Source organism: Chroicocephalus ridibundus, chromosome 2 (assembly GCF_963924245.1).
Source record: "Chroicocephalus ridibundus chromosome 2, bChrRid1.1, whole genome shotgun sequence".
Taxonomy (NCBI): Eukaryota; Metazoa; Chordata; class Aves; order Charadriiformes; family Laridae; genus Chroicocephalus; species Chroicocephalus ridibundus.
The window spans coordinates 55,814,352-55,842,339 of record NC_086285.1 but is presented as its reverse complement, the minus strand read 5'-3'; the positions used below and the strand labels follow the sequence as shown (position 1 = coordinate 55,842,339).

The 27,988-nt window shown below is 39.8% G+C and overlaps 1 protein-coding gene across 4 annotated transcripts in view; it reads left to right on the top strand.

Annotated features, from left to right (window-relative positions):
* VPS41 (VPS41 subunit of HOPS complex) overlaps nucleotides 1-27,988 on the top strand; it is a 112,278-nt gene that overhangs the window by 68,340 nt on the left and 15,950 nt on the right. For all 4 annotated transcript variants that reach the window (XM_063325581.1, XM_063325583.1, XM_063325582.1 and 1 more), the window contains 12 exons: nucleotides 3,872-3,969; nucleotides 6,381-6,510; nucleotides 8,239-8,354; nucleotides 9,945-10,001; nucleotides 12,311-12,372; nucleotides 13,125-13,206; nucleotides 17,405-17,497; nucleotides 18,001-18,128; nucleotides 19,041-19,185; nucleotides 23,558-23,599; nucleotides 23,726-23,776; nucleotides 25,039-25,176. In XM_063325581.1, coding sequence (XP_063181651.1) covers nucleotides 3,872-3,969; nucleotides 6,381-6,510; nucleotides 8,239-8,354; nucleotides 9,945-10,001; nucleotides 12,311-12,372; nucleotides 13,125-13,206; nucleotides 17,405-17,497; nucleotides 18,001-18,128; nucleotides 19,041-19,185; nucleotides 23,558-23,599; nucleotides 23,726-23,776; nucleotides 25,039-25,176 — 1,142 coding nt within the window. The remainder of the gene's footprint in view (nucleotides 1-3,871; nucleotides 3,970-6,380; nucleotides 6,511-8,238; nucleotides 8,355-9,944; nucleotides 10,002-12,310; nucleotides 12,373-13,124; nucleotides 13,207-17,404; nucleotides 17,498-18,000; nucleotides 18,129-19,040; nucleotides 19,186-23,557; nucleotides 23,600-23,725; nucleotides 23,777-25,038; nucleotides 25,177-27,988) is intronic.

The window sequence follows — 27,988 nt, the reverse complement described above, 5'->3', positions numbered from 1 at the left end:
ATGGAAAAAAGAGTTTTTCAGAAAATCAACTTCGAAGCTTTGAAACTTAAGTTCCTGATTTTTCCAGTTGTCATCAAGGATTCCACAGGATTTTCTTAAAGGTTCTGTGTGTCTGTAGGTAGAGAGTTGTACAGGCAACTGCCATATTTCTAAAGGTGATTTTTATTGCTGTGTGAGATGGAATAGGGGTAAGATGGTGGAATAGGGGTAAGATGGTAGCACTTCTATTACAAACAACCTGACGGCTGCAGGTAGAACAGCAAATTGTAACACTGCTTACAGTAGACAAAACATTTTTCTAATTTAATTGGAAAGAATAGACCTCACCAGATGGATGATTACTGGCATAATGATGTAGTGAATGTTTTTCCTGATTTTTCTGATTAGTGTGATACCATAATTGAGAAAAATTGTTTTCTTTTAACAGCAAAATTCTTGGTCATTTCTGTTCTGTACCAGTAGCAAGTAGTAAGGCAACAGCTTTCAGTGACAGAGGCTTTACAGAGTTTTGATTTTTAACATTCATATTTTTCTCTGAAAATCTTCACACATTAAGATTTTCAGAGAAAAATATGAATGTTAAAAAAAAGAGATTTGTGTTTTCTTCAAGGATTATGTTGGATAGTACACCTAAAAGTAAGAATATTCTTTTATTTCAATAAAAATATACCATTCATATATATTTATGCTTTATGATTTGCTTCTATCCATCTAAAGACAGCTGAAGTGATACTTATGTGGGACCTTTTCTGGTCCTCTAGCTGCAACTGAATGCACATACTGTGGAAAACAGAAAAAAAATAGTCTTTTTATATTTTATATCAAATGCAACCTCATGCACATGACTATAACTAATCAAAACATGCCATTTTGTATTTTTTTTTATTTTTTTGCATAAATTACCTAGCTCAGTAAAAGCACTGATGGTGGAGATACCATCTTGAAGACACTTAAGGGTATGCTGTACTATGGCCTACAGCAAAGACTGCAAATTTTGCAAATGCGCCTGAAGTAGCTGGTTAAAAGGTGATTTGGGAATGTGTAGTGGCATCACCCCAGCAGCTAACAGTGCACTAGAGTTCTAGCTAAGCTGGGCCACTTCATGGTGCTTTGTGGCTCTGATGCTGTTGATGGGCTAGCTAAAAATTAGCTTGTGTTGCCTTTTCCATTTTCTTTCCTACAACATATCAAATTAACAAAAAAACCCCCAACAAAATCCTTCTTTTTCTCCACACATTAATTTCTCCACACATTTTAATTCTTTGCGTGCTAGTTTAGGTTCCTTCTTACTTTCCCAATGTTGAAACCTTGGCTCCTTTGAAATCAGTGGCAAAAACCTCTGTCTGTAACCAGAATTTCACTCTATAAATCTGCAGTGGAAAAGCAGGGGCTGCTTTTTGAGATTTGATTAAATGAAATAGATTTCTTTTAGTTTCAGTCCACTGCATGTGTGTGGATCTTCAAAATTCCAGAAGAAATTGCTTTATAGCATTTGGGTAAATAATGTAGCACATATTGTTTTATTTCTGTAGTGTGGGGTACTTCATACATTTCATTTAATGAACAGCAAAAAAAAAGATTTCCGTGTTTCTTCTTTTTGCTTCCTGGTAATTTGTTTGACAGCTGCACATAGATGCTGAACATAGAGTAGATCCACTGTCAGCATATCTTCCATCTTCTCTTATGACAGGCATAAACATGTGTGACACATGGCCATACCTCGGTCATTCCCATTTACTTCAATACTATGTTTGCTTTAATTGTTTTGGGTCCTTTTCAAATTAACAGCATTTCTGCAATACCTCTATGTTGGATATTTTTTTTTTCCACTTGATCAAAACAAAGCGTCCAGAGAGTAAGTCAAATTAACCTATTAGTGTTCTCTGCAGCTATAACTTCCATAATTTTTTTTCAGTAAGACTTTTTTGATTAGTGGCATCAAAGATTTTTATCAGGTCAAGAAGCACTGTCTATTCCAGCTATTCTTTGTTCAAGGCTGTTGCAGCAGAGCTAGAGCATTGTGTTTCAACAAGGCCTCTTGAGGAGGATGAGCTGAGAGAAAGCTGAAAGTGAAACCAGGGAAACTAAACCCTATTTAAAAACCAAACTTGAAGTGATGTTTTTTATTTGTTTATTTATTTTTGTCTCGGAGAACAGTACTACTGCTTGATCGTAAATACATCATCGCATCGCGTGGACGTTACCAACATTTTCACTGGCAAAGGAACTAAAGTTCCAGTGAAGGTCAAAGAAACACACCTGTTTTTTTATAAGCATCCCCATAATCTTTACAAATGTACGATTCACCACGCTGTTTTCCTCTCCAAATTCAAACCACGGTATTTTATATGCCTTTGAGAGACTTCTCTTGTCACTTTTTAGAGCTTGTTTGTCCTTCTAGCCAGCATTATGGATTTGACTTTGTTTTTTCTTGTCCATGTTTTTCCTCCTGCCTTCCATATTCCTTTAAAATGCCAAATACTAAATTGTAAACTGGGAATAAGATATATTATGTTGATGTTTCTGACATGGTTTGTTTAAAATCATCAGTCAGAGCAACATGCGACACAGTCGAAGTAATCTCATCAGTCTTGCCCGCTAGAAGAAAATAACTATGTACAGGATTACAAATGTGAACCTATTCTCTCCTAGAATAGATTGAGTATTCTGCCCTCGTGCCCTGCTTTGTCCCCCAGTGGTGTCAAAGTGTCAGCAGTCATTAAGAGAAAAATAGTATTTGCTTATTCATTGAGAGACAGGTGTCAAATCTGTACTTTACTTGATGGTATTTTTTTCTCCTTTAGCAGGAGGATGATTATTTCTCCTGTTCCTTCTTATTACCTTAGCTAAAGTAAATTTGCTTTATTTTTAGTGTTGTTATGCTGCATTTTCTGTTTGCTTTGCTAGAAGAATTAGTAACTTCTAGTAAACAGTAGGTATTAGTAATGTAGCGAGCTAAGCAGTAAGAAAGGAAACTTTTTTTTTTCCTACTTAATGCTTAGGTTCTCCTAAAACCATGTTTTGGGAGAAAATGATGATGCGTCTGACATTTTTGTAAAAGCTTATAGGTGTAAGTTTTTCTAATATAAGCACTTGGATGATTCCTGTTCTGGACCCCATGAGGAAGGACTGGACAAAAAGGGCTTCCCAGAAGTTGAATGCCTGCACTGCAAATCCAGTAGAATGAAACAAAATAGCTATTTCTGTGTCAGAGGGCTGCTTTAGTGAGCCTTTTTGTAAATACAGTTCAGCTCTCTTTTTCTTTCTCAAAATAGTCATCACGTAACTGTCTCGATTTCAAGACCAATCTTAGGAAATTACATTTCCAGTTTTATGAACAAGAAAAGGCACTATTTAACCATATATTTTCTTTGTAATGAGGGTATCTGTAATCTTCCCATGATGTTTAAAGTGATGATAAATAAATAATGATCTTTGTGTTTTCATATATCATACCAATAGGTGTAGCAGGTGTGATTCTCTTATGGCCACATGACTTGCTGTGAATATGCAAACCAATGAAGGTGTTCTAGTTATTGCCTGTTTTATTGAGTTTGGTTTTGGGTTTGCTTCCTTTTTTTCAAGATGATTACTGAAAATCAGGCTGAGCATTCGTTTCAAATGTCCCGTCTCTAGCATGTCCTGGAGCACAAACATTTCTTCTTGCAAGCTTTAATGGAATTTAATATGTTAAATGTAACATTTCATCTTGCTGATCAGCTGGGAAGTCCGTAGGTTTGTTATATGTGTTGAATCTGAAGTGCTACTATGTGCCGTTGATTGCCACTGAAAATCAGCTGTGTCTTTTTCTTAGGGAGTAGTTCATACACATTCATTTACTTAACAATCTGTTGTCTTTCCTGTATTTCAGTTTTCCAGTTCGACACTGAATTCTATATCAGTGGACTTGCGCCTCTCTGCGACCAGCTTGTTATACTTTCATATGTAAAGGAGATTTCCGAAAAAACGGTAATGGTTTTTATGTTACAGTTTCTTCACAGCACTAAGCTGCCTTGTGAGCTGGGCCTTAAACTAGTCACACGGATCTGATTGTCTGTGAAAAAAAATTGTAGTCTGCTGGTAGTGAACAGTGCTTGAAACTTCTCTGACCTATAAAATAAGGTCAGTGGAGGTGATGTTGAAGACTAATGTACTTACCTTTCAGAAGTCCTGTCTGGATTCCTTTATTGCTTGCAGGAGCCAGAGAAGGTCTCTAGATAGTCCTTCTCTCTCCTTTTTCCTTCCTTTTTTCCCCCTCTCTCTTTTTCACTCCTTTTCTCTCTTTCTTTCTGCTATTTCTGCACCAGAAAAAATGAAGAATCTTTTTTAGCCAGAAGAGAGGCTTGCTGACACTGCGTCTTAGGAGACATGAGAGTAGTGAAGTTGATCAACTCAAGCAATAAGAGTCACTGTGGCGGGGGTGGGATGCATGATTGCGAGCAAGTGGCATCATTGTCTCCCTTGCTTCCAAGACCTGTGGTTGTGTACACCCAGATACGTGTGTAGATAGGTAGAAATTAGAATTCATGTCAGCTGCTTTTACTGCGTGCGGGCGAGTGCCGTGTCTGTCTCCGACATTTATTTCATATTGCCAAATAAAAGGTGAGGCAGTGGAAGAAAGCCTTGAAGTTGCGGTGTGAGAATGGCAGATGCTCTTGATCATCTCTTTGATAGTACGTCTGCATTAGACAACCATCACCATAGTAACCTTAAGCAACTGGGTGCACAAGTTGCTAGGCAATGAAATGCTGTAGGTTCAAACAAATGCTCGAGCCTGCTGAAATCAATAGGGTTAGCTTCTAGCTTTGCTGTGGGATGTCAGATTATTATTTCTTTATTTATATTAAGGAGAAAAATAGTGTCACAGCAGTGCTTCCCAAGAGAGTCAGTACAGTAGTCCTCTAGTGCATCAGAGTCAGAGAAAGGAAAAAAAGGCAAACAAATGGGATAAGGAAGGGGGAGGAAAAGGTGGGTTGAAATGCTAGGGAGCAAGGAAATTGGGAAGCCGCTGTTAATGAAGTAGCAGCATGGGAAAGGAGCTAGCATAAAGGAGGTAGTGACTGATAAAGGTTAAAGTCATTCTAACTGCTTCAGAAAAGAAAGATGAAAAGAGAATTCCAGGTGATATAATGGTAATAGAACACAGGAAAGAGATTTTTTTTTCGTGCATTTGCTTCTAATTAGTCTTTTAAACAAACTCTGAGTGCTGGACTTTGATAAATTCTCAGTCCTCTAGGAAACTCTAGGAAGGAAACAAAAGTACTCCCCTCTCTGACACCATGTCTGTGCCTTGGTGTGGTGGGAACCCCTCCGTTAGTGTCTTGGCCCGAGCTGCCTGAGCTTGCAGCAGGAGCACTGCTCACTACGGTTGGGTTGTGAGGAACGCAGTTCTTCCTACACTTGGTTTCACGGCTTTCAAATGACAGCTTCCTACTTGTTACAAATTGGATCAGAATTGAACACGTGGCTTACTTTGGCTTTGATACTTTTCCTTTTCTTTTTTTTTTTTTTTTTTTTTTTTTAATAGTTGCACTGGAACAGCTAAATTGAGAAAAGGCCCGAGAGTTGGGTAGGCTAGAGCTGTGGCGTAAATCCACTTTGTATGTCTCCTTGTTCTTTCATTCTATATTTTGTTATAATTCACAGCCAGGAGTAGAAAATAAGCGAGTGTTTTGACCTTGACTTAATTAAAAATATAGCTAGCTGAAGACAGCAATTTCCCTTGGATAGAAGATGAAAATTCGTGATGTCATCTTACCATAACCACATACAATGCACTTGAAAGTTCATGGTACTCTTAAGATCATAAGCACAGCAAGGGTTTTAGATTATTCTCAGATTAATTTTTCTCTACTGCTCCCGGATGCTTAAAAGTGCGAACTTAAGCACCAGCTAAAAACAATGCAAGTTTGTCTTTGTACCAGACTATCATTGATTCATAGAGCTCTGTCCTTTGGGGCCCTGAGCCCAGCTGAGAACGTGTCTTAAATTGTTCTGTTGCTTGTTGAATGCAATGGTTGATGGTCATCTGTGAAAGCACTGAAAATTTCTGTGACCAATAGCAGAAAGATGGTGAGCAAACACAGGGGAAGGGTTAGACCTGGGTCCTGTCTAACCCTCCTTCACTGCACTGATCCATTCACGGGAAGCAAGCCAAGAGGAGGAATAACTTCCCTCTGTGTTTCAGATGCGATTACAGCTACTCTGTGAATTACAACTTTGCAACTTGCATGGTTCGCAACTGAGTACCCGGTGCAAAGTACTGGACCTTTGGGGGTGTTTGCATCTGCTGAGTTTCAGCCTTGTTTGTAGATGACTGTCAGTTGGCATTGCTAGGGTAAATTGTGTAGGATGCAACTAAGATGTTTGTGTTTTTCTAGGAAGTGGAGTGTTGTGCAAGGCCTCGACTGGATATTGTACAACCCCTACCTGAGTCCTGTGAAGAGATCTCTTCTGATGCACTAACAGTACGAGGATTCCAGGAAAATGAATGTAGAGATTATCATTTAGGTAGGTGTTCTTAGTATTGTTTTGTTTTATTTTAATAACTTGGTTAAAAAAACTTGATTTGGGAGGACTTAGCCTCCATTTTCATTTCTATGTCATCTCCTTGAGTAACTGTCTATAACTGCTTATGACACTGAAATGTAAAGTAGAAATCCACAAGAGCCAGTCACGTGAAAGAAAGCAAATGTGCATATTTAAGTGTCATGATTTGTAATGCCATCTATTAAATCAGACACACTGGGGAAAGCAGAAATACAGGTCTTGTGTAACGTCCAGTACTGTGGACGGCGGTATCTTTGCTGGAGATGTATTCAACATGTGATCCGTAGGAGCTCTTGTGTCTCTTCGGGCACAACGGGCTTCAGGAATAGTGAACTAAGTGATACGATGTCTGGAAAAGCTGCTTTAGAGACAAAGATGGAGTAAATGTCATTTCAACACTAAGATGCACCTGGATCCACTTCAAAGGGGCACGCTGCTATTTAGCTTCCCTGTACTGACAAAGCTGTGGGTGTATAATAGACCCCAGAATGGTAAAATGTAATGAATGGAAACTGGAATTTGGCAAGTTCAGCCTAGAAAATAGGTTTAATTATGTAACAGGCAGGCAGACTAAGCCCTGGCACAATACATACAAGTCTTTTAAATAAGATGGGATGGTTTTCTGATATATGTGTTGTCATTCAGAAAGATGCATGGCAAAGCTGATGCAGAATTCCTTGGTGAAGATTATACAGCCTGTGTTATACAGAAACATTCCTTCTGGCTTTTAAAATCCGTTACTCTGATTTTTAAGCATCTTCTCTGGCAGCATGCTTCAAATCATAGGCTTGGCAGGCCTCTTTGTGTACATCAATGCCCTTAAGCCACTAGAAATATAGTATATCTGCTCCTGATCTCCAAAACATCTCTGCTGCTATCAGTAGAATTGGGATTTCTTTATACATGTCCCTAAGCAGAACATTGATGCCCACAGTTGTACTTCTACGCTTAATGAATATTCCAGTTAATCTGACAAGTCTAAATTTTTTTGGATGGCTTTAAAACAAGCAGCATTTTGTGAATTGCTCGTCAGTTCAGGAGTGTATTTGTATGTGTGTATAGATACAGATAACGGATGGGGAATGGTTTTCTTTCCCGTACCTACAAAATATTGATGGTGTTTCTTCATGGGTTCTGTGGAAATAATAACTATTCTGAACAGTCATCTTTTGTGTTTGATTTTACCTTTAAGTACGTTTTTACTTTGAGCTTACTCAAAAATAAAGGCTTATGGTATAAGCAAATGCATTATACATATAACCTTAACTTATAGCATTGCAAATGCATTGCCGTAATGATGTGCTGTGTCCCCAGGGGTTATGGCATCTATCATTTATGCTTTTGATGGCCTTGACCTTGATGGGGAGGATAAGTTTATTGCAGGCTATGTAGTGTAATAGTCCTCTAAAAGTATAATAATGTGTTCTAAACCATCATAAAGTTTACACATAGTGGATGAATCAGAATTTGCAATAAGCTGTAGTGAATTTTTTTTTTGAAAGCTATTTTGCCATTTAAACCAGTTTTAATTTATTGGAGAATACAGCTTCCCAAACATGCATGTTCTGCAGGAGTAGCCTTGCTGTCTTCCTTGTGTCTCCTCTTTAAATTCCCCTCAAGGGTGTACTAAAAAGCAAGGCTTTACTTAAGGAAAATATAATAATAATGAAACTGTGTATGCATTTGCAGAGTATTCGGAAGGTGAATCACTTTTTTATATCATCAGCCCAAGAGATGTCGTTGTGGCTAAAGAGCGGGACCAAGATGACCACATTGACTGGCTCCTTGAAAAGAAGAAATACGAAGTAATTTTTACAACATTCTTTCCTTCAGGCTTTCCTGGTTTGGAAATTGGGGTGGGATGACGAACTTTGCTAGGTCATTTGGATTGGATAGTTTCTGTTCCTACAGTCATTGACTAAATGCTTGTGAAGGGTAAGAGTTGACCGTACATCTCTCCATCTCTCTGGAGAATTAGTCTTCCTACTGAAACAACTCATCTGAATTGCACCCAAGTGAGGTAGCTGAATTAGATGCTGCAAATGCTGCTCTCAGCATCAGATATGAAATGTGTTAGCTGTCACTGAAAATTACTAAAGCTGGGGTTTGGCTTTAAAGCAGGAGAACAGTTAACTAATGAGCTACGTGGATGTTTTTCTAGATCTATCCCAACTAAAGAGGGAAGGGAAATGGACTTGGTGGGCAGTATTAGATTTTTCTCATTCTATATCACTTCCACTGTAGAACGAGAAGGTTGTGTTAGGGTACTGTGCGTTGCTCCGCGTTACTTGCCTTTGGTGTTGAAGCTTTTAGAAGTAAAATCATGTGGGCTCAAACTGTATTGGTGTTGGAAGTAGTGTTACTCACAAAAAAAGCAGAGGCAATACTAAAAAGCAAGGGTATACAGCTCCCTTGGAAAAAAGCAGCTCGGTATTTGGTTGCATAAATATTGGTATGTTTAAGCATGTATATCTAAACACCTAAAACAATAACAATAAATTCTTATAGACAATATCAGCATGCACCCAGTGTTTTAGATTCTGATGTCCTGCCGTTAGTGACTTGCAACACTTGTTACGATGCATAAAGTAACTTGCAAATTCTTATTTATGTGTTATTTGTTGGATGCCCATTATAACAAACAAAAAAAAAAAGGCGAGAAAGCCATTCAGCACGTATTCCTTTTGTTAATGCAGTCATGATATTCCTCATGCAGATTTGTTTAAATCCTTGTGGATGCTTTTGCATCTGAATAGCAAACTCATATGATGAGTGCAGTTTTGCAGTTTATGTAAATCACAGCATTTGGTCCCTGAAGACTCCAGTAATTTGCAAGTGACAGCTGTGTGTGTGCCTTTGTGCAAGCCATTCAAGGTAGTAGATAGCTTGTGTGTTGTGCTGTATGTTAAAGGTTTCATTTTGTTTGTAAAAGTGCCAGCTTTGTTTCCCTACGTTTGAAAGAGGTAGAAGAACCGCAAATTGCACTTACATACAAATCAGTCTGACTGGAGTAGACTTTTGGGCTGGGGAAGTAAAAGGTAGCTTCCCCCCACCCCCTTTCCTGAAAATTTTTTTCACAGGTGTTGGTAGTGAAGGGTTCTCATTTGAAAATGATCCAATGCGATTGCATTGTCTGTTTCGTTGTAATCTTGCGATTTGATCCTAATATACTAATGTGGAGTGAACCCAGATGGAAACAAAAGTAGTTTTCTCTTTGGTTGACTGCTTTGGTTTGAGTATGAATTCAAAGTTGTTCATCCAACCATGGCATTAAAAATTCTAGTGCTTCAAACACCCTGCTCTGAAAAATAGTTGATTTATGCAGTTCTAGAGCTTTCTGTATTGAAAGTTTGTATATTTTGCTAGTATCTCTGCTTTCTACTTTTTGAATATAGGAAGCTTTGATGGCAGCCGAGATCAGTCAGAAAACCATAAAAAAGCACAAGATTTTGGTAAGTCTCTAAACTTCTATTCAAAGCAAAATATCTGATTTCTTTTAGAATGCTGTGAGATGCTACAAATACATTCCCTGTTCTGTATTGCACCAGACAATAGCTGTTAGGCATACTCCAACTAGCATTCAATTTCTTGGTTTCAGCTGCAGAACAGGAATGTTAGTGTGTGAAACACAAAAGGATCTGGGTTTTATGAAGGTGCTATTGACATTAAAAAGAAGAGAATTACACTTCTCTGATGATAGGGGTTTTGTTTGCTTTTTGTTTTGTATTAAATTTACTGTTGTTTAAAGTAACACACAGTATTACAATATTAGAGATTGGGTGGGGGTGACACATTTCTCTAACTTCTACCTTGTACATGTGACAGGGTTTTGGCAGGAGTTTAAAAGGTGCTATTGGAAGACCTTTTGAATGCTGTTGAAATTCAGTTGCAGTTTCACCATCTAGCGCACTCATGTTGCTTTGCAATTCTCATTATTTTACATAGTTAAGCTCCTTTTCTCCTTTATAGTTATTTCCTATGTTTATAGTCCCTTCACAGAGCAACAAAGGGTATCGAGTTTAAGACAAAAGGGGGAAAATGTAATAGCCACAAAAGCATCGCTAATTTTAGCTGGTTTTGTTGTTGTTGTTGTTGTTTAAATTGACCTTGATGTGAACACATTGGTGTTTCATTAATACTGCTGCTTCTTTAAATGGAAGTCTGTTTATAATTACAGTGTGTTAGAAGATGTATTTATTTTTTAGCCAGATTACTGCTATAATATGCACACTGTGTATCAGTATGTCTTAAAAATTCTTTTTTTCTTGTGTAGTCTAGAAGTTGAATCAAGACCTAATGGCATGCCGTCACCTATCGCAGAGTTTGTATGATTTAGCTGCTCTGTGACCCTTGCAAAAGATGTAAAGAATTCTTAAAGGAGGTCCTGGCAATACACTAGGAGAAAAACAAACAAACAAAAGCTTTTCACTTGGTCAGCAGATATTTGCTCCACTAGGATGAAATTCAGTGTGGGTATATACAAGCAGAGTTGTTGAGTGTTTGTTGTCTAACGCAAAAGCCATGGAATGTGTTGAGGGGAAAAGCCTCATCAAGCCCTAAGTGAAGGATTAGTGGTACACGGATTTAAAACAACTCATGCTCTCACTGCCCAGCAGCGATCAGACCAGTGACACCACACTCACACCACCTGACAAGTCTGGTGGTCTTGAAGATTTTTTAGGTTGCAGTAGTGATCACTGCCCCTCTGCGCCTCTTGAGCAAACTGCAAGGGTCCTAAACAACCACAGGCTTAAACCTCCTTTCCTTATGCTGTCTTCTCTGCTCACCGGGGGGCTGGCCCACCAGAGAAAGAGGCTGCCAGAAATCTTCATTATTGACAATGGCAAGGTTGAAAATACAAAGGTAGTTCCTATAGTGGAATGAAATCCTAAAATCTGGTGTATGTGCATGATTTCTTTTTTTTTTTTTTTTTTTTTAAAAAAAACTTGGTAGTAGATTGAAATTGTTGGATACCTCTGTTGATATTCTGCTCTGCTCAGTACTGTCCTTGATATTGATCAAAAAATTTATGTTGTGCCTGAGAAGACCCAAGTGTTTATTTTTGTAGGAAACAATGACCTATTTTTCATTGCACAGCCTTGTTTCCCTAAAAAAAAATAAATAAAATGTGCTTTTAATTGATATGATTCTTAAGTTCTGTGCTAGGTACACTGGGCTGTGTTGACCGTGACACCAGTGTTGAGATTACAGCAGAGGCGTGGCTGTTTTGCTAAAATTTAATGTATTAAACACCTACCAGAACAATTTTACAGCAGAACTGCGTGATAAACTCTTGAAAAGGGCAATTTTGTATATAATAAAATATAATAATCTTGCTAAATTCTTGGTAATTCCTTTTATTTATGGAGCAGCAGTAAGATTCATATTCTCAACCAACATTTTTCCCCCCTGCAAACTTCGTGTTGACAAAGAACGTGTCTCGTACAATGGCTGGTGGGTTTCTTTTTGAGATAACAAATGCAAGCACTGAATGATGAGCTGTGTGTTTTGAACAATATGTAGACGTAGCACAGTCAATCAGCATCAATCAGGTTATGAGAATTATTTAAAAGAGCATCATAATTTGAAGCCAAGAGTGGTGTAGGCAGGTATTTTGTGTTGACTGTTCTGTCGGCACGTTGTCTAACTCAGGGTCTCCATTTAGGGCCCTGTGCATACAGCTGGAATGATAGTTACTGTGGCAGTCAAGCAGTTGACTTCCAAATTTTTATAACTAATTCTTTATTTTTATTCCCTTTAGGACATTGGCTTAGCTTATATAAATCACCTAGTGGAGAAAGGAGAGTATGACCTGGCTGCCCGGTAACTTACTATTAAAGATTTTCTTTGCGTCTGTGGGGGAAAAGCAAAAGCAAATTACTGATTTTGAAGTATTTTGTCATGTTGATTTTCTGTGTGTTATGGAGTTTCTGAAGTTTCAAAACATACAGATGTATTACTGTGCCCTGTATTTTCTCGCCTGTAGTGACAAAAAAGTTACTGTAAACTTTCTAAAGTTTAACTAGAATTGAGACATATATCTTTTTGAAAGTCAGCCTTGATTTTTCAAAGTCACACTAGATTTTCAAAACTGAGGGTTTTTTTGGATGTTGATAATCTAAGTTTTTTAGTGTATCATTACATGTAAGACCATCAGAAAATAATTTGTGGTTACGTGGCTGTAAACAAGAATATCAAATACAGATATCTAAAGTAAGGATCAGAAATTACCTAAGATTTGTGTTTTTATGTATGTGTAAGTATATCTTTCTAAGTGCTTAATTTTTCCTCAGATGGGATTTAAAAACTTCACTCATAAAGCTCTTACGGCCCTAATCAATAAGGTTGAACGCATAGTAAGCAGTTAAGTCCTCCTGGATGCAACAAAACTGTAAGATCTGAAAGGAAGAGTACTCGGCATACTCTGCTTGAAGCAGTGGTTGCCAAAATAAGTCACCTTTGAAGGTGTCCTGTTAGGGAGAAGAAAGAAGAGAGAAATCCTTGCAGTAATGCTGTCACATTTGTATTATTCTATGTACCCACTTTTGTTCTCTCCCCTTTCATCTTCCTTCCAGAAAGTGCCAGAAAATTCTTGGCAAAAACACAGAACTCTGGGAATTTGAAGTTTACAAGTTTAAAGAAATAGGTCAGCTTAAGGTAAGTTAATTTCTGTCTTTGCACTCAAGTAATTGGCACGCTGTATTTCCCGCATGTTTTGACCGAGTACCTAAAGGGTTGCATTTAATGTCCCTAGTGTGGTAGCGGGATACAATGCTGCCCTTGAATTTTCTGCCCCAGATCTCTAGTTGTACAGTTGTGTTTCAGATTGATGTGTATATGTTAACAAGCCTCAAAACAGGGTTGGAGACATAGCTCATCCAGATACTCAGCGACCTATTTTTAACTTGTTGACAGGCCCCAGGTAAAAGACCCACCCCCAAGGCCTTTACTTGCAAAGATGCTCACAGTTAAATTAAAGACATCTTTCCCATTTACTTTTTACTCCCCTCCAGTACATCCTGAAAAATCCTACCCCGACTCTTAAGGAAAATAGCCTCGGTGAGTGCCAATCTTTCCTGAAAATCCAAGTCCCTTGCAACAGAGCCACAGCTTTGAGTGTCAAACAACAGTTAAATTGCAAAGCAACAGGGAGCACCTCTGCTGCGTGCTAGAAATGGTGGTAAGAGAGAGGAGCAGTCTGCCCTGTCTTGTATTTTCCCTGGTCGCAAACCAGCTACCTTAATGGTACACATTTAATGTGAGATTCTCAGTTAATAAATTGCCCAGGATGTAAGACTATAGCGCTGTCAGTGCCAAACCAGTAGAAAACATTATGCACACTCCCTTTGGTAACGCGTTTACGTTTATTTCTGAATTTTATGTCTTCCTATTCAAACTCAATGAGCCAAAAAGGACATATTATTAAGATCTCACAGCATGCAGTCCCTTGCTGGTTTTGAACTGTTTAATTCTGCTCAAAGAGCGAAAGTGTTTCAGCATTACGGTTTTCAGCAATGTCTGGCTTTTGGTTTAGAGCCACACCAGTGCGAGAACAGCGTTGCCTTTTGTATGAGTTTTTAGTGGTTCGGTGCACTCTTTGCCACCTTGGAAGATGAAATCTCATGTTTCTGTCTCTTTATTTCAATGCAATAAAGGCCGTGAGTGCAGCTACAAGTGAAATTTTGATACAGTGCTTCTCAGTCCTTATGGCTTATTTTGTTTTTTTAGATGCAAGTGTCTGGAATGGATGTTTTTCTTGTCTCCACTTATGTCATCCAGCAGACTGTAAAATATAAAAATATTTGCAGGTTTGCTGCAAAAACATCTCTGCTAAATTACTGCCTTTCTAAACAGTTGGTTGTTTTCAGCCCCTTCAAAGTGGACTTAGAAAAACATAAGATGCAGTCCGTTACATTATTCAGCGTCAAGCTGCAGTTCTAGAAGATGCCTTTTTTATTTTACTATTGCAGTTGCCGGCAACTTTTCCCATGTTCCTGAAGATACCGGCATATCATAAAGGATTAACCTAATGAAGCCAGATCTAAATGAAGAGGTTCTTGAGATGCTTGGGGTCATCTGCATGCTATTTGGAATTTTTATCCCTTTACCCAACCAGTAGGTGTTAAACACAATAGCGTAACTGGGCTATAACGACCTTAAGCCCTGATGAGGAGACTGCGTTTGAGATTTGGAGACAAAGTGTATTTCAAAAGGGAATTTTCTTAAGGAATTTGCACCGCATAGAAGCAGTTGCCTGAAATCTGATGTTTCCAATATAACGTGATTTGCCAATAACTGAGGTGGCAGTGTAAAAGTTTAAATGTCCCTTCCTGCAGAGGGACTAATTAGTAATACCCCAACGTTAAAGCCTGTGGGATGAGTGTGGTGTTTGTTTGCTTGTGGGGTTAGGGGTTTTTTGAGTGTTCTGTACTAGAAGGTCCTGCCTGGTTACCAGAGGCTGCATTTTGTTCTTGATGTCTCTCCTGTTCTTCGGTGAATGTCCTCTAGCAAACCTTGTTATGGCATTTTCAAGATTTTAGAGCTTTGCAATGATCTGCTCCTCTCCTCCTCCAGCAGCAGTGGCTTGATGGAGTTACATGCTTGTGCTCGAGTTACTTCAGTGTAAAATCCGATGTCTCAGTTCAAACAGCTGAGGAAGGTGGGTTTGGAGGAAGATGCCAAACTCTGTGAGTGCTGGCCCTTGTGGCATGAGGGATGTGCTCCATTCTGTTGACTCTGCTGTGATAGCATTAACTTTCAGCAGGGGGGCATGATGATCAGCTAGCAGCAGCAATCTTTAATGACCGAACGTTGGCTAGAGGACACGTGAAAGATTTCCCCTGACTGTGGTGGGCATAGCATAGAGCAGTATTATCCAGACAGCCTTTTTTCATCTCATAAGTATCCGCTGAGGAATAAATAATTGTGGCTTGGGCTTATTGGTGAGATGTTTTATGCTATTTCACGTCAACTTTTATATGGACTTTCTTGTGTATACCCTGCCTTTATACCTATTGATCAAAAGTCTGAAAGCAGGTCGTAAGAAGAAAATATTTTTGTTTATAGTATCCTCTTTTTATTTAAAGTCACTTTCACCATGTGGTTCAGGAACTGATACAAAGGCATCCTGATTCTGGAGCTTTTTGTCTGACATCGCTCCTTAGCTACTGCTTGAAAATAAAACAGGAAGGGTTTGTAACCTCCAGTGCAGGTCTTAGTTCACCTTTGTGCCTAGGCTTAAAAATAACTTGGATGCTTCTTAGCCTTTGCTAAGTGCAGGGGCCAAACTGCAGGAGGTGGTTGTGCTTTTCCTTCAAAGCAATGGGAATTGGGGCAGGAGAGGTTTCCTTCCCGAGGCAGCCTGGCCCCCACGCAAGGAGGCAGCTGCACTGCTCCGCAGCTCACCGTGAGGCCGAACCGCAGCCAAGAGCTGCAGCAAAGCCTGTTGGCCAAGGCTGTGTGTTGAGGAGGTGGCGGGAAGGTAGAAGGTGGGCACGAAAACAGCCTTTGGAGAACTTCCTCTGCCTTTGAGTCTCTGCCTGATGTCCAGCTTGCTTTCTTCATGGCCGGAAGAGGCTTTTTTTTATGAGGGGGTCAGGAATGTGATTCCCCAGGGCAGCTAGCAAGACCGTGTCCTGAGTTAGCTATTAAATTCTGTGACAGACGGTGGGAGCTGATGTTGGCAGCACGCTACATTTCAATGACTGGCCAAGCTCAAACTGCGTGGGGAGAGAAGAGGTCTCCTGTGAGCAATGAACTTTTAATTTTTGCAAAGTCATTAACAATGCTTTTTTTTACTGGTCTTTTATTTTTACCTCCTTTTTCACCTACAGATGGGAGACTTTCATGAAATACGTAACTTAGGCAATTGTTTTGATTTACATACTAGGAGACTTTGTTGTGAATAGTCACTGCTGTCTGTTAAAACTGCAAAAAAAAAGATGTAGTAAGGTTTTTTTTTTTTCCTCCTGTTTTGTTCATGCAACTTTAGTAACAAAATGCTAGTGCACCATGTGCCATTAGCGGGCAACAGGCAACATCTCTGAGTGTTCGGAGAGATTTCATCAGTATTGGGCCTTCAGCTACAAACCCCAAAGTCCCAGCACAGCTGGCAGTGATAGGGTTTATTTTGGCAGGCGGTAATAACCTTGGCCTCTAGTTGCATGGAATAATAGTGCTAATAAGATGCTCTGCTGAAATTCTGGGGTATGAGCTGATTCATTCTGGCAGGTTTTCATCTCCTGCCTGCCAGAATGCAGTTCCTTAACACCTCCTATAGAGCAACAGATCACACGCCTTCACCCTTTCCATGGAGAGATGTATTCTCAAATTAATTTTCATTTGGATATGTAAAAATAGCTGGCAAAACAGAACTCTTCATAAGATTTAGTGACCTCAGCGAGTCATAAATCAAAAGTACGCATTTTTCAGCTGATGAATGCTTATACCTTTTTTACAAGATGTAAGAGCAAGACTGGACAAAACAGATTTTGAAAACTACCTTCTTCTGAGGGGTCTTTTGTGGTTTTATTTTCTAAATGACTAGCAGTAAATATTCAGACTTCTCTAAGTGCAATGGCTGATACTCCCATTCTATCTAGTATCTTACCACTATCTTTCTAATGAAAATTCTTCCAGATAAGTAATGCAATTCCAATGTGTGCAATCTTGAAGTAAATAACTTCAGGATACTGCTTACAAATATGAATGTACAGCACTTCCAGTGTTTACCAGGAGCTATGTTTTGCATGTAGCTTTGGTTTTTTGTTTCACAATAATTCTTTTTGTATCATCAGCGTACCAGGATGTTGCATGTCATTCCCCTTTTGATGCTTTGTCCTCTTTGTTCCTATAGGCAATTAGTCGTTACTTGCCCAGACGGGATCCAGTTTTGAAACCTCTGATCTATGAAATGGTCCTGCATGAGTTTTTGGAGAGTGACTACGAGGTACTGCAGCCTGACATGTCCACGTGTAATATCTATTGCCAGCAAAACACCCTCAGCAATGTGGAATTCCGATAGCAATTCCCTGTTGTATTCCAAGAGATTTTCAGTGGACAATTCAACGATAATGAAAAGGTTTAAAAGATGACTTTTGGTTTAGATTTTTAAAAGAATAGGTAGGATGTTCTTCAGAGCACACAAATACTGTGAGATTGGTTACTTTTTATTAATACTATTATTTTTAGTTTGCTTACTGTAGCACTAGCGGTTGAGGTGCTGCACAAAGCATACAGCACCTGAAAGAGACCCAGCTTCATGAATCTTAATAACATTGCCCTCAGAAGGAAAATCTGTGTTCTGCACTGTGCATGTCTGTGGGCACGTAAAAGTGGCTTAGAGGTGAAGCACAGCAGGTATCATCTCAGAGGCTTAGCTGAAGCTTTGATGTTTTGAAATGTTCCTTGGGCAGTTCTTTCTGTTTCTGTTACAATCTTTTATACTTTTAGGGGTTTGCAACCCTGATAAAAGAGTGGCCTGGAGATCTCTACAACAACACAATCATAGTTCAAGCTGTAGTGGATCACCTGAAGAAAGATCCCCAGAACAGGACTTTGCTACGAACACTTGCAGAATTGTGAGTACAATTTTAAACTCCTGTTACAAAAAGTAAGCTTGAAATAGTATACTATATAATTTATAAATATCTGCCTAAATCTCTTATAAATATCTGCTTTGCGGCAGTCTGCAGAGTATCAGCTTTCTTTGCTCTCCACTCTGCTGATTGCACAGCTTAGCAATTCTTTTCCCTTCCTTATAAAGTGTATACTCAAGTATGAAAGCAATGAGTAGAGTATAAGATTGGATTTGCTACTCCTCTTTCCAAAGCAAATAGCTAGCATTCCTCTTTTATGCTGTCAGAGGAAGTGTCCTTTGTGAAGTGTGCATTTCAGAATTACCCACAGGAAAATAAAATGTTTTTTCCCCACTATTTCAAAAGTGGTATATTTATGTTTACTGGATGGTTGGAAGTATGTGGCTGGAAAATGTGCCAAAACCGATCTGGTTCTAGGCTACGTCGTACAAGCATAAAGCTCTTTGGTTTTCTCAGACTGATTCCCATGTCAAGTTCTTTTCATACTGCTTTTTTGACGAAAGCGAAGCTACTGTCTATTGCTGTGTTACAGTCTACCCCAAAGTTTTAAGACAACAAAGTTTTTTACCTCTGAAGAGAGTTCCAGTTAGTTTCCAAAAATAGAAAAGCTAGCATTTTGTGTGGCTTCCCTTGTGGCTTGAAAATGGGAAAATGAAAATGCAGGTCAGAACACAAATGCAGTGGGTGATATCAACAGAGATAAAATTAGTGTTGCCCAGTGGTTTATTTCCTTTTAAGAAAAGCAAATCACAGCAACTATTTAGATATTCATCAAATCAACCAGCATCCTAACAAGCTTTACATCATAGAATACATTTATATATTCTCTCATAGGTAATTTTCCTACCCTTAGATATGTAAGATCACGTGTATTACAATACGGTTTTTTATCAGGTATACCTACGACCAGCGCTATGGCAGAGCCCTAGAAATTTACCTAACTCTGAGGCATAAAGACGTCTTCCAGTTGATCCACAAGCACAATCTTTTCAGTTCTATCAGAGACAAAATTGTTCTGCTCATGGATTTTGATTCAGAGGTATGGTGATCTTAATGATTTTATATTCACTTTCAACTAGAGATATTTTAACAGATTAAAAATAAATGAGCTAAAGATAGTTTTGAGGCAGAGAGTGTTTGCTGTGTCTCACTCACAGTGAGAAGTGTACCAGATCCAAGATCATTGCTGTGATTCTCAAGTAGACTTTCATGATTATATTCTTTCTGCATTTCTAATCAAATAACGCTATTAATAAGCCATGGAAAGGAGGCAGTGAATTTATTCTAAGGCATATGTTAAATGTACTTGCCACTTTTCTTTCACTGCAGTCAATTAATAGAATAGAATAGACAATTTCAGTTGGAAGGGACCTGCAACAACCATCTAGTCCCACTGCTTGACCCCTTCAGGGCTGACCAAGTTAAAGCATGTTGTTAAGGGCATTGTCCAAATGCCTTTTAAACACTGACAGGCGTGGGACATCAATCACCTCTCCAGGAAGCCTGTTCCAATGTTTGACCACCCTCTTGGTAAAGAAGTGTTTTCTCACATCAAGGCTGAGTCTCACCTGATGGATGCAGCTTTGAGCCATTCACACATGTCCTGGCACTGGGTACCAGGGAGAAGAGACCAGCACCTTCCTCTCCACTTTCCCTCCTCAGGAAGCTCTAGAGACCAGTGAGGTCACTGCTTAGCCTCCTGCTTTCCAAACTAGAGAAGCCCAAAGTCCGTAGCCGCTCCTCAGAGGGCATGCCCTCCAGCCCCTTCACCAGCTTTGGTGCCCTCCTCGGGATGCATTGAAGGACCTTAACATCCTTTTTTAATGGTGGGGCCCAGAACCACACATAATACTCAAGGTGAGGCAGCACCAGCTCTAAATACAGCAGGGTAATCACCTTTTGGGACTGGCTGGTTATGCTGTGCTTGATGCACCCCAGGATGGGGTTTGCCCTCTTGGTTGCCAGGGCACACTGCTGACTCCTGTTGAGCCTCCTGTCAACCAGCACCTCCAGACACCTTTCTGCAGGGCTCCAGCCACTTGACTCCTAATTTATACTTGTGCCTGGCATTACACCATCCGAGGTGAGGAATCCAGCATTTTGATTTGTTAAATTTCATCCCATTAATCATAGCCCAATGCTCCAGTCTATCCAGATCCCCTGCAAGGCCTCTTGTCCCTTGAGAGAGTCAACAGCACCTCCCAGTTTAGTATCATCAGCAAACTTGCCCAGGGTGCATTCAACTCCTGCATCCAGATCATTGATAAAAGGATTCAACAGAACTGGCCCTCGAATTGAGCCTTGAGGAACATTGCTGGTGACTGGTCATCAGCCAGATGTAGCCCCATTCACTGCAACCCTTCAAGCTGTGCCGTTCAGCCAGTTCTTTGCCCAGCACACTGTGAACCCACTCATCTCACAGCTGGACAACTTGTCCAGAAGGATGCTGTGAGGGACAGTATCAAAACCTTACTAAAATCCAGAAAAAATAGATCCACCACCTTCCCTTCATCCACTAGGCGGATGAACTTATTGTAGAAGGATATCAAATTGGTTAAACAGAACTTTCCCTTTGTGAACCCATGTTGACTGTGCCTGATGATTGCATTATTCTTTAAATGTCTTTCTATAGCACCCAGTATGATCTTCTCCATAATTTTTCCAGGATCTGAGGTTAGACTAACAGGTTTATAGTTTCCTCAGTCTTCTCTCATGCCCTTCTTGTAGATCTGACTGACATTGGCTAGCTTCCAGTCAGCCGGGACCTTCCCAGCGTCCCAAGACTGTTTGTAGATGATTGAAAGGGGTCCCGCCATAGCATCTGCTACGTACTTCATTACTCTGGGATGAATCCTATCAGGCTCCCTGGAGTTATGAACATTCAACTGATACAGCTGGTCTCTTAAAATTTCAGCGTCCACAAATGGAAAGTCACTGTTCCGACAGTTATGGTCTTCTGACTCAGGGGACCAGGCAGCCCAAGGTCTATAAGTATTATTAAAGACTGAGGCAAAAAAACACATTGAATGTCTCCGCTTTAGTTTCCTCCCTATTTGTCAGGTGACCATCTTCAACAAATATTGGTCCAATGTTGTCTTTAGACCTCCTCTTGCTGTGAACATAGTTTTAAAAGCCGTTCTTATTATCTGAAACAACATGGACAGTTTCAACTCTAATTGAGCTGGTCTTTCATGTCTTCTCCCTGCGTATAAGAGCAATAGCTCTGTACTCTTCCTGTGAAGCCTGACCTCGCTTCCAGAGATCATACAATTTCTTTTTCCTCCTGACTTCCAAGCAGAATTCCCTGTTCATGCAAGCTGGTCTTCTGCCCTGCTTGCTTGACTTAGGACACAATGGGATTGCCTGCTCATGGGCTTTTAAAAGGTGGTTCTTCAGAACTGACCATCACTCATGGACCCCTAAGCCCTCAAAAGCAGATTCCTGGGGGACACTGCTAAGTAGCTCCTTGAGTAGCTTAAAGTTTGCTCTCCTGAAATCCAGGGTAGCAACTCTGCTGTTCTTTTTTCTTATTGCACTGAAAATTTTAAACTCAACCATTTGGTGATCACTCACTGTGGCCAAGACATCCACCTACCATCACATCCCCAATGAGTCCTTCTTTAGTCACAAAGGAGGGCATCTTTCCTAGTTGGCCCACTGAGTACTTGGGACAAGAAATCATCTCCTACAAAATTCAGGCATTTCCAAGACCTGCTTCTCACAGCAGTATGATAATTCCCAGATGATGTCTAGGAAATTGAAATTTCTCATAAGGCTGCTGGTCCAGAAATTCCTCCTAATTGCCTATAGAATAACTCATCAGTCCTTACATCCTGGTTGGGCAATCGGTAGTAGACACCCACTTAACATCTCCTTTGTTTTCCATCCCCCTGATCCTCACCCAGAGGCTCTCAACTGCATCATTGCTAACTCTAAGGGTGGTACAATCAAACCTCTCCCTTACATACAGTGCAACACTTCCACCTCGCCTGCCCTGCCTATCTCTTCTGAACAACCAGTAGCCTTCCATCCCAGCACTTCAACTGTGGGACTCATTCCACCAATCTCACCAGTGATACTGTAGCTCTGGGAACTAATCAATGCTTCCAGCTCATCCTCTTTCTTTCTCATACTGTGTGCATTGGTGTACAAGCATTTCAGATATGCTCCTGAGCCCTCCATGCTCCCTGGAGCAGTGTAAATGTTCCCGCTAGCCTTGCCACCCTCAGGTGATGCCATGCCAACCCTTGACTTACCTACTGCCGTGATACCTGTTGGTATCCCCTTCCCCCATTGATTCTAGTTTAAAGCTCTTTCAGTCAGTCCCACCAGCTTACGCCCAAAGGTGCCTTTTCCTCATAGGGACAGGTGGATCCCATCAGGCTTCAGCATACTTTGTCTCTAGGAGGCTCTTCCGTGGTTTCAAAACCCAAAGTTTTGGTGGAGGCACCAGTCCTTGAGCCAGGTATTGACATCCTGGGCTTGCTTGTTTCTTCTGCAGTCTCCTTCCATTACTGGGAGGATTGAGGAAAACACTACCTGTGCCCACAAATACTTCTTTTCTTATAGCTTCTGAAAGTTTGCAAGGTTATTAACCTAATTCCAAAAACAAGTAGTACATGTTTTTTAATTAATTCAATCTTCTTTCTTCCCAGCTGCCTATAAAACCTCAGCAAATGAGTTTTGGTATGATCCTTGGGAAGAAACCAAGTAGATCTGCACTTTCAGTGCAGTGATGGTTTAAGCACTGGAGCTAAAATACGCAGCCATCTGTACCAAAGATGACAATCTTTGGTGTACCCATTCTAAACTACATGGGGAAAAAAGAGTATAATTCTTTTTTATTAAATAGAGTAAATCATATCAGGAATCTACGGTTTTGTATTATTTGAATGTGAAGCAAAGTTTGCTCTTCTAAGAGGAAGCAGAATCCCAGTGGCCAGTCTGCTTACGTGGTCTTGTCTGCTTGTGTTACGGTATCGGTGTGCAGATAGATTGGAGGGTTACAGTTGTAAGGCAAGTTGAGTCGTGTGTTTCCTATACAGCCATCACCCTGCAGTTCCCTTTTGCAATGGGACAAATAGTATTTCTACATCATTTGACAGTGGCGTTCAGTGACCCACGATTTGATAGGCGTACTTCACCTGGAATACAAGCGCGCAACACTGATTGTTATTAGTGTGGAAACTTAGGAGAAGTATTCTGGAAGAATACGTGATGTGTTCTCCTGTAATGCTGTGCTGTCGGGGAACGCTGATGTTATGCAAACTGTTCCCTGAATTACTATTGCTGAAAAGAGTACGTCTGCAATATTCATCTGATACCCATCAGTGAACAAACATAATACTATATGGAGTGTGAGGAAAGCGTGTGTACCTGTTTCTTAACTGGGTTCTCTTTCTTTACTTTAGAAAGCAGTAGACATGCTTTTGGATAATGAAGATAAAATTTCCGTGAGTATAATAAGTTTATGGCATGGCAGTCCGATGCTTGCTTGTATTACTCATCCTTTCAGACCTGTAAATGTGATGTTCATCACAAGTTTGCTGATCTGTTAAGTCTTATTTATTTTCTTTCAGATTGACAGAGTTGTTGAAGAATTAGAGAACAGGCCTGAGCTACAGCATGTGGTAAGTATTTCCATATTCTGTTGGTTTCAAGTTGAGCTGAATAAACTCTTCTCTGGGCATATCTTTTACAGATGAGGTTGTCCTGTCAAAGTGCACATGACACAAAAATGTCATAAATCATCAGTGAGCCAAAGTGGCTACTTTCGCTAATCCATTTTTTAACATGGCCATAGCATTTTTACAATAGTAAAATAAATTTTAAATGTGCATGTGTGAGAACTTGATAACATACCGTTTACTTGTTAACATACCCTGAGGTACTCCTTGTGGCATTGCAGACGCTTGTCTTCTCTGGTCAATTACTTCTTGCTTGTATCCCTCCTTTTTCCCTACACAAAAATGGGACTGGATGTTGGGTGCAACTCCGAAGCAATGTTTTGCTGATCCATAGAGAGTGAACTGCTTGTCTTTCTAGAGCTGCGACTCCCATACACTGCAGGATTCTTCTTGTTTGTGCAGAATTACAATATCACTGTAAGGCTGTGGTTCCACATTGCTATTCCAAAAGCACCTCTTTGGTTTGAACGTGCTGTCAGTGGAATACGTAACGTGTAACCGTGGGCTTGGGCTGTATTAGAGAGGGAAGTTTAACTTGCTGCTGTGCACAAGCCGGGCTCAGGGCATCGATCTGGTGGAGAGCGGGTTTATTTGTTAGAGATCTGATTATAGGAAGCAGCTCTGTGAAGTGTGCAGCCCACGGCCCAAGAGCTTTGCAAAGACGACTGAATGACCGTCAGCTTATGGAAGGGATGCATCAGTTTCACAGTGTGAAGCCTGCTTCCCTTTGCATAGAAGTGAGTCTCCAAATGATTCTCAAGGCTTTTCTGCGCTCATCGATAGAGAAGGAGCTTTGCCCCAGTATCTGTACTTTTAGGTACTTTGGTTAAAACATTTCATGTGGTAAAAATTTGATCTGTAGTTATCTGTTAATGGTCAAGCATATCTATATAACCAAAATACTTCATTTCACACATTTGTCCAAAGTTTTCTGTAAAACTCAAAATCGAGTAGTTTCGTTGAAGGTTCAAGGACAGTTTCTTAACTGTTGCTGAAAACCTGTTTTATAGAGCTGGTTTTGGAGATTGCTGTGATGAGGGTACTTCAGAAAAATGTAAAATCAGTCTTTTGAATCAGGATTTAATCTCTGTGCCTTTTGGTGTATGTTATCACATTCCTGAGAAAATGAGGAGGTTTTTGTTAGCAGGGAACAAATCATATTACCTAAGTGGGTTTGAGTTCTGATTGTCTCATTTGATTCCTAGTATTTGCACAAGCTTTTCAAGAGAGACCACCATAAAGGCCAGCGATATCATGAGAAACAGATCAGCCTGTATGCTGAATACGATCGTCCAAATTTACTACCATTTCTCAGAGACAGCACGCACTGTCCACTAGAGAAGGTAAGCCCCCAAAATCTAAACACAGGTCCTCGATTTTCATGCCTATAGCTTGTAGTGTTGTGAATTTGTAACTGTGTCTGGTGCTGCCCTCTGCTGCCAAAAGGAGGGATCCTTTGAGTTTGTGACCATCCCCTGCAGAAGTTTGGTTTGCAGAGCTAGCCAACAGCTGAGACGTTCCTCTCTCAGCTCGCAGGGCAGGAATCGGTGGGGAATTTCAATGCAGAATTTCTGAATTTGCACTTGATGCATATCTACAGCATATCTATGCATCAGTGCCTGGCCTGACTGCACAGCGGATTTTGGTTGCAAGAAATCAACGATCATTTTGACAAATCTAGGACTAGTCAGTCTTAGATCTTGAAAAATTAGTAGCTCTAACTGGAGTTTTTCTAGCTTTGTGTTCTAAGGTCCTAACTTACTTTCCAATAATGTACACAATATAACAAGTCACTGAACTAGCAGAGCTCAAAGTATTTTCTCTTTGTGCTTCCACTAGTAGACTTGGGGGTTTTCAGAGTACTGTGTTTCCACCTTCTTTGACATTTTTACGTTTTCTTTCCTTGCTTGCTCTTGTCAAATTAAAAAATAAAGGCAGTCTTGGTTTTTTTCTGTTGTTTGAATTAAAGTGAATCAAATGGAAATTTAAATTTTCCTCTTTCATTCAGTCGGTTTTTTATTATTTGTATTTGTTGCTGTTAATGGCCGAGCAGAGCAGACTTTGTGAAAGGTTGCCTCTCTGTATGCAACTGTAGTGATGACACCAGTGGAGTAGTTTTAAATGTAATATTGTATTTTGCATGGTTGACATTCTAAAGAGATCTAGTACTGTTCCTGACACCTCTCCTGTTTTGCATGTTTTTGTCAACTTTACTGTGCAACAGTAGGAAACACTGGAAAATACTTTGTTAGGATTGCAGGGTTGGTCTTTGTTGAAACCATTGCACAAAACTAGGTTGTCTCACTGATCTTTTCAGTCAATGAGCCTGAGAGGTTTCCGTCCAGAGACTTTTGTCTACAATGTTGGACTATTTGTTTTTAACTCTCTAATTCTCTCTTAGTTTTTGCCTTATGTATTATTTACATGATCATGGGTTTATGTATAAAACCTTACCTGCAATTTTTTTTCTCTTTTGGTGCAAACTAGTTTTAATTACTGCAGATCTAGCCACCTGTCTTCAGTCATGGGTGGTGCAGAGAAGTGCAGTGTGTAAATGATGCAAGCGCATTTCATTGCTGGCACTGCTTCGCTGAAGTTACGGGCTGTGAGCAACAATATGTCAGAGACCCGTGAACCTTTGGAAGGTGTGGTGCCATGATCACCGAAGAAAGAGAAAAGGGTGTTAGAAAAAGTGTCATTCTAACCTTAAATTAAAATGTTAATATGTTTCAGTAAGAAGCTAAAGAAGAGAGAAAAGGTGCCAACACTGTATAAAACTTAGTTGAATTTACTGTCACTGCTAATTCTGTAATTATACCTCTTACCACACGTATCATATAGTAACACTTTTTGTCAAATGCAAATCTTTGTTCTAAAGAAATAAAATGGTCATCAAGAATTTCCCAGTTACCAATATTTTCAGTCCCTGTTAAGCAGATTCCAGTGCAGCGTATAAATTGCAAAAACTGATGATATTTGAACAAATTGTTGTTTTAAAGAAATTACAACCTTGGCAGGGAGAAATAATTCCTGTTTTTTAAAGGTAAGCCACTTTTATTCAAGTGCAGTTTAGCAAATGTTTTATAAAATGAACTGAAAAAGAAGTATCAATGTTCCCAGTTTTCCTCTAGAGGGAGCATGACAGTCAATAAACGTGCAGCATCCAGAAATACTGAATACCCAGGACTTTGTAGTTTAACTTCGAAGTGGAGAGAAAAAAGTCTGTCAGCTGTGTTTATAACTTATTAATATTATTCATACCTTCATTCCCCTGAAGCATCTTGTTGGTAATTCACTTACCTCTACCCTGGAATCCATTGTCTGTATCTCCAGTCTTCATAGTAGCTCATCTGAAATAATTTGAGAATGGAAGGAAAAGTTAATTCCTGCCTACATCTTTAGCTGTAGCTGTATCATATGCATTTACGGTTTTGATTTCCAAGTATGAAAGCTTGTATTGGTAAACAGTTGTCTTCACAGGAATGCTATGAATCTTGAGTTTGCTTTCTGCTTCGAAATTGGAAGCAGGCATGGCATCGTTTATGGTTTACCAGCCCTGACAATTTTCTGTAACTAAAAACTTATTGGTAATCAGTTTGGTAGTTTTGGTAATTGTGCTAAAGTGTTTTTCAACTACACACAGATTCTGTAACTGCTTGTGGTATTTAGCCCTCAGGTCTTTCAACCAAAGTTACAAGAAATGCTTCCTTCTTATTCTTTCATATTTGCACTAGATTATTTTTGTATTGTCTTCTTGGAGGTCACTGGTGCAAAATTTGGAGGGCACTCTCTACCTCCCAAAACCATTGTGATTATCCTGAGGAGATGTATAGTCTTGTGTTATGAATGAATGTCAAGCAGACCTCCATCACTAGAGATCTCCTAAGTCCACCCACAGGAAGCAAGTCCTGACAGCAGATAACTTGAATGCTTTTGGATTAACCAACTTTTGGAAGCTGGAGAAAGAAGTTGCCAGTAGATTTAATAGATTTAAAGGTAGAGATCGGCATAATACAGACCGAAATACCTGTCCTGTCCCCGTATTTATTTAATCTTGGAAGGGGGGGAACCGCCATGAAGTTTCTCCTCTTAATTAATGCCAGAGGACCTGACAGTGCATATTAAGGGAGCTGTATTCCTGTCAAAATGAGTAAT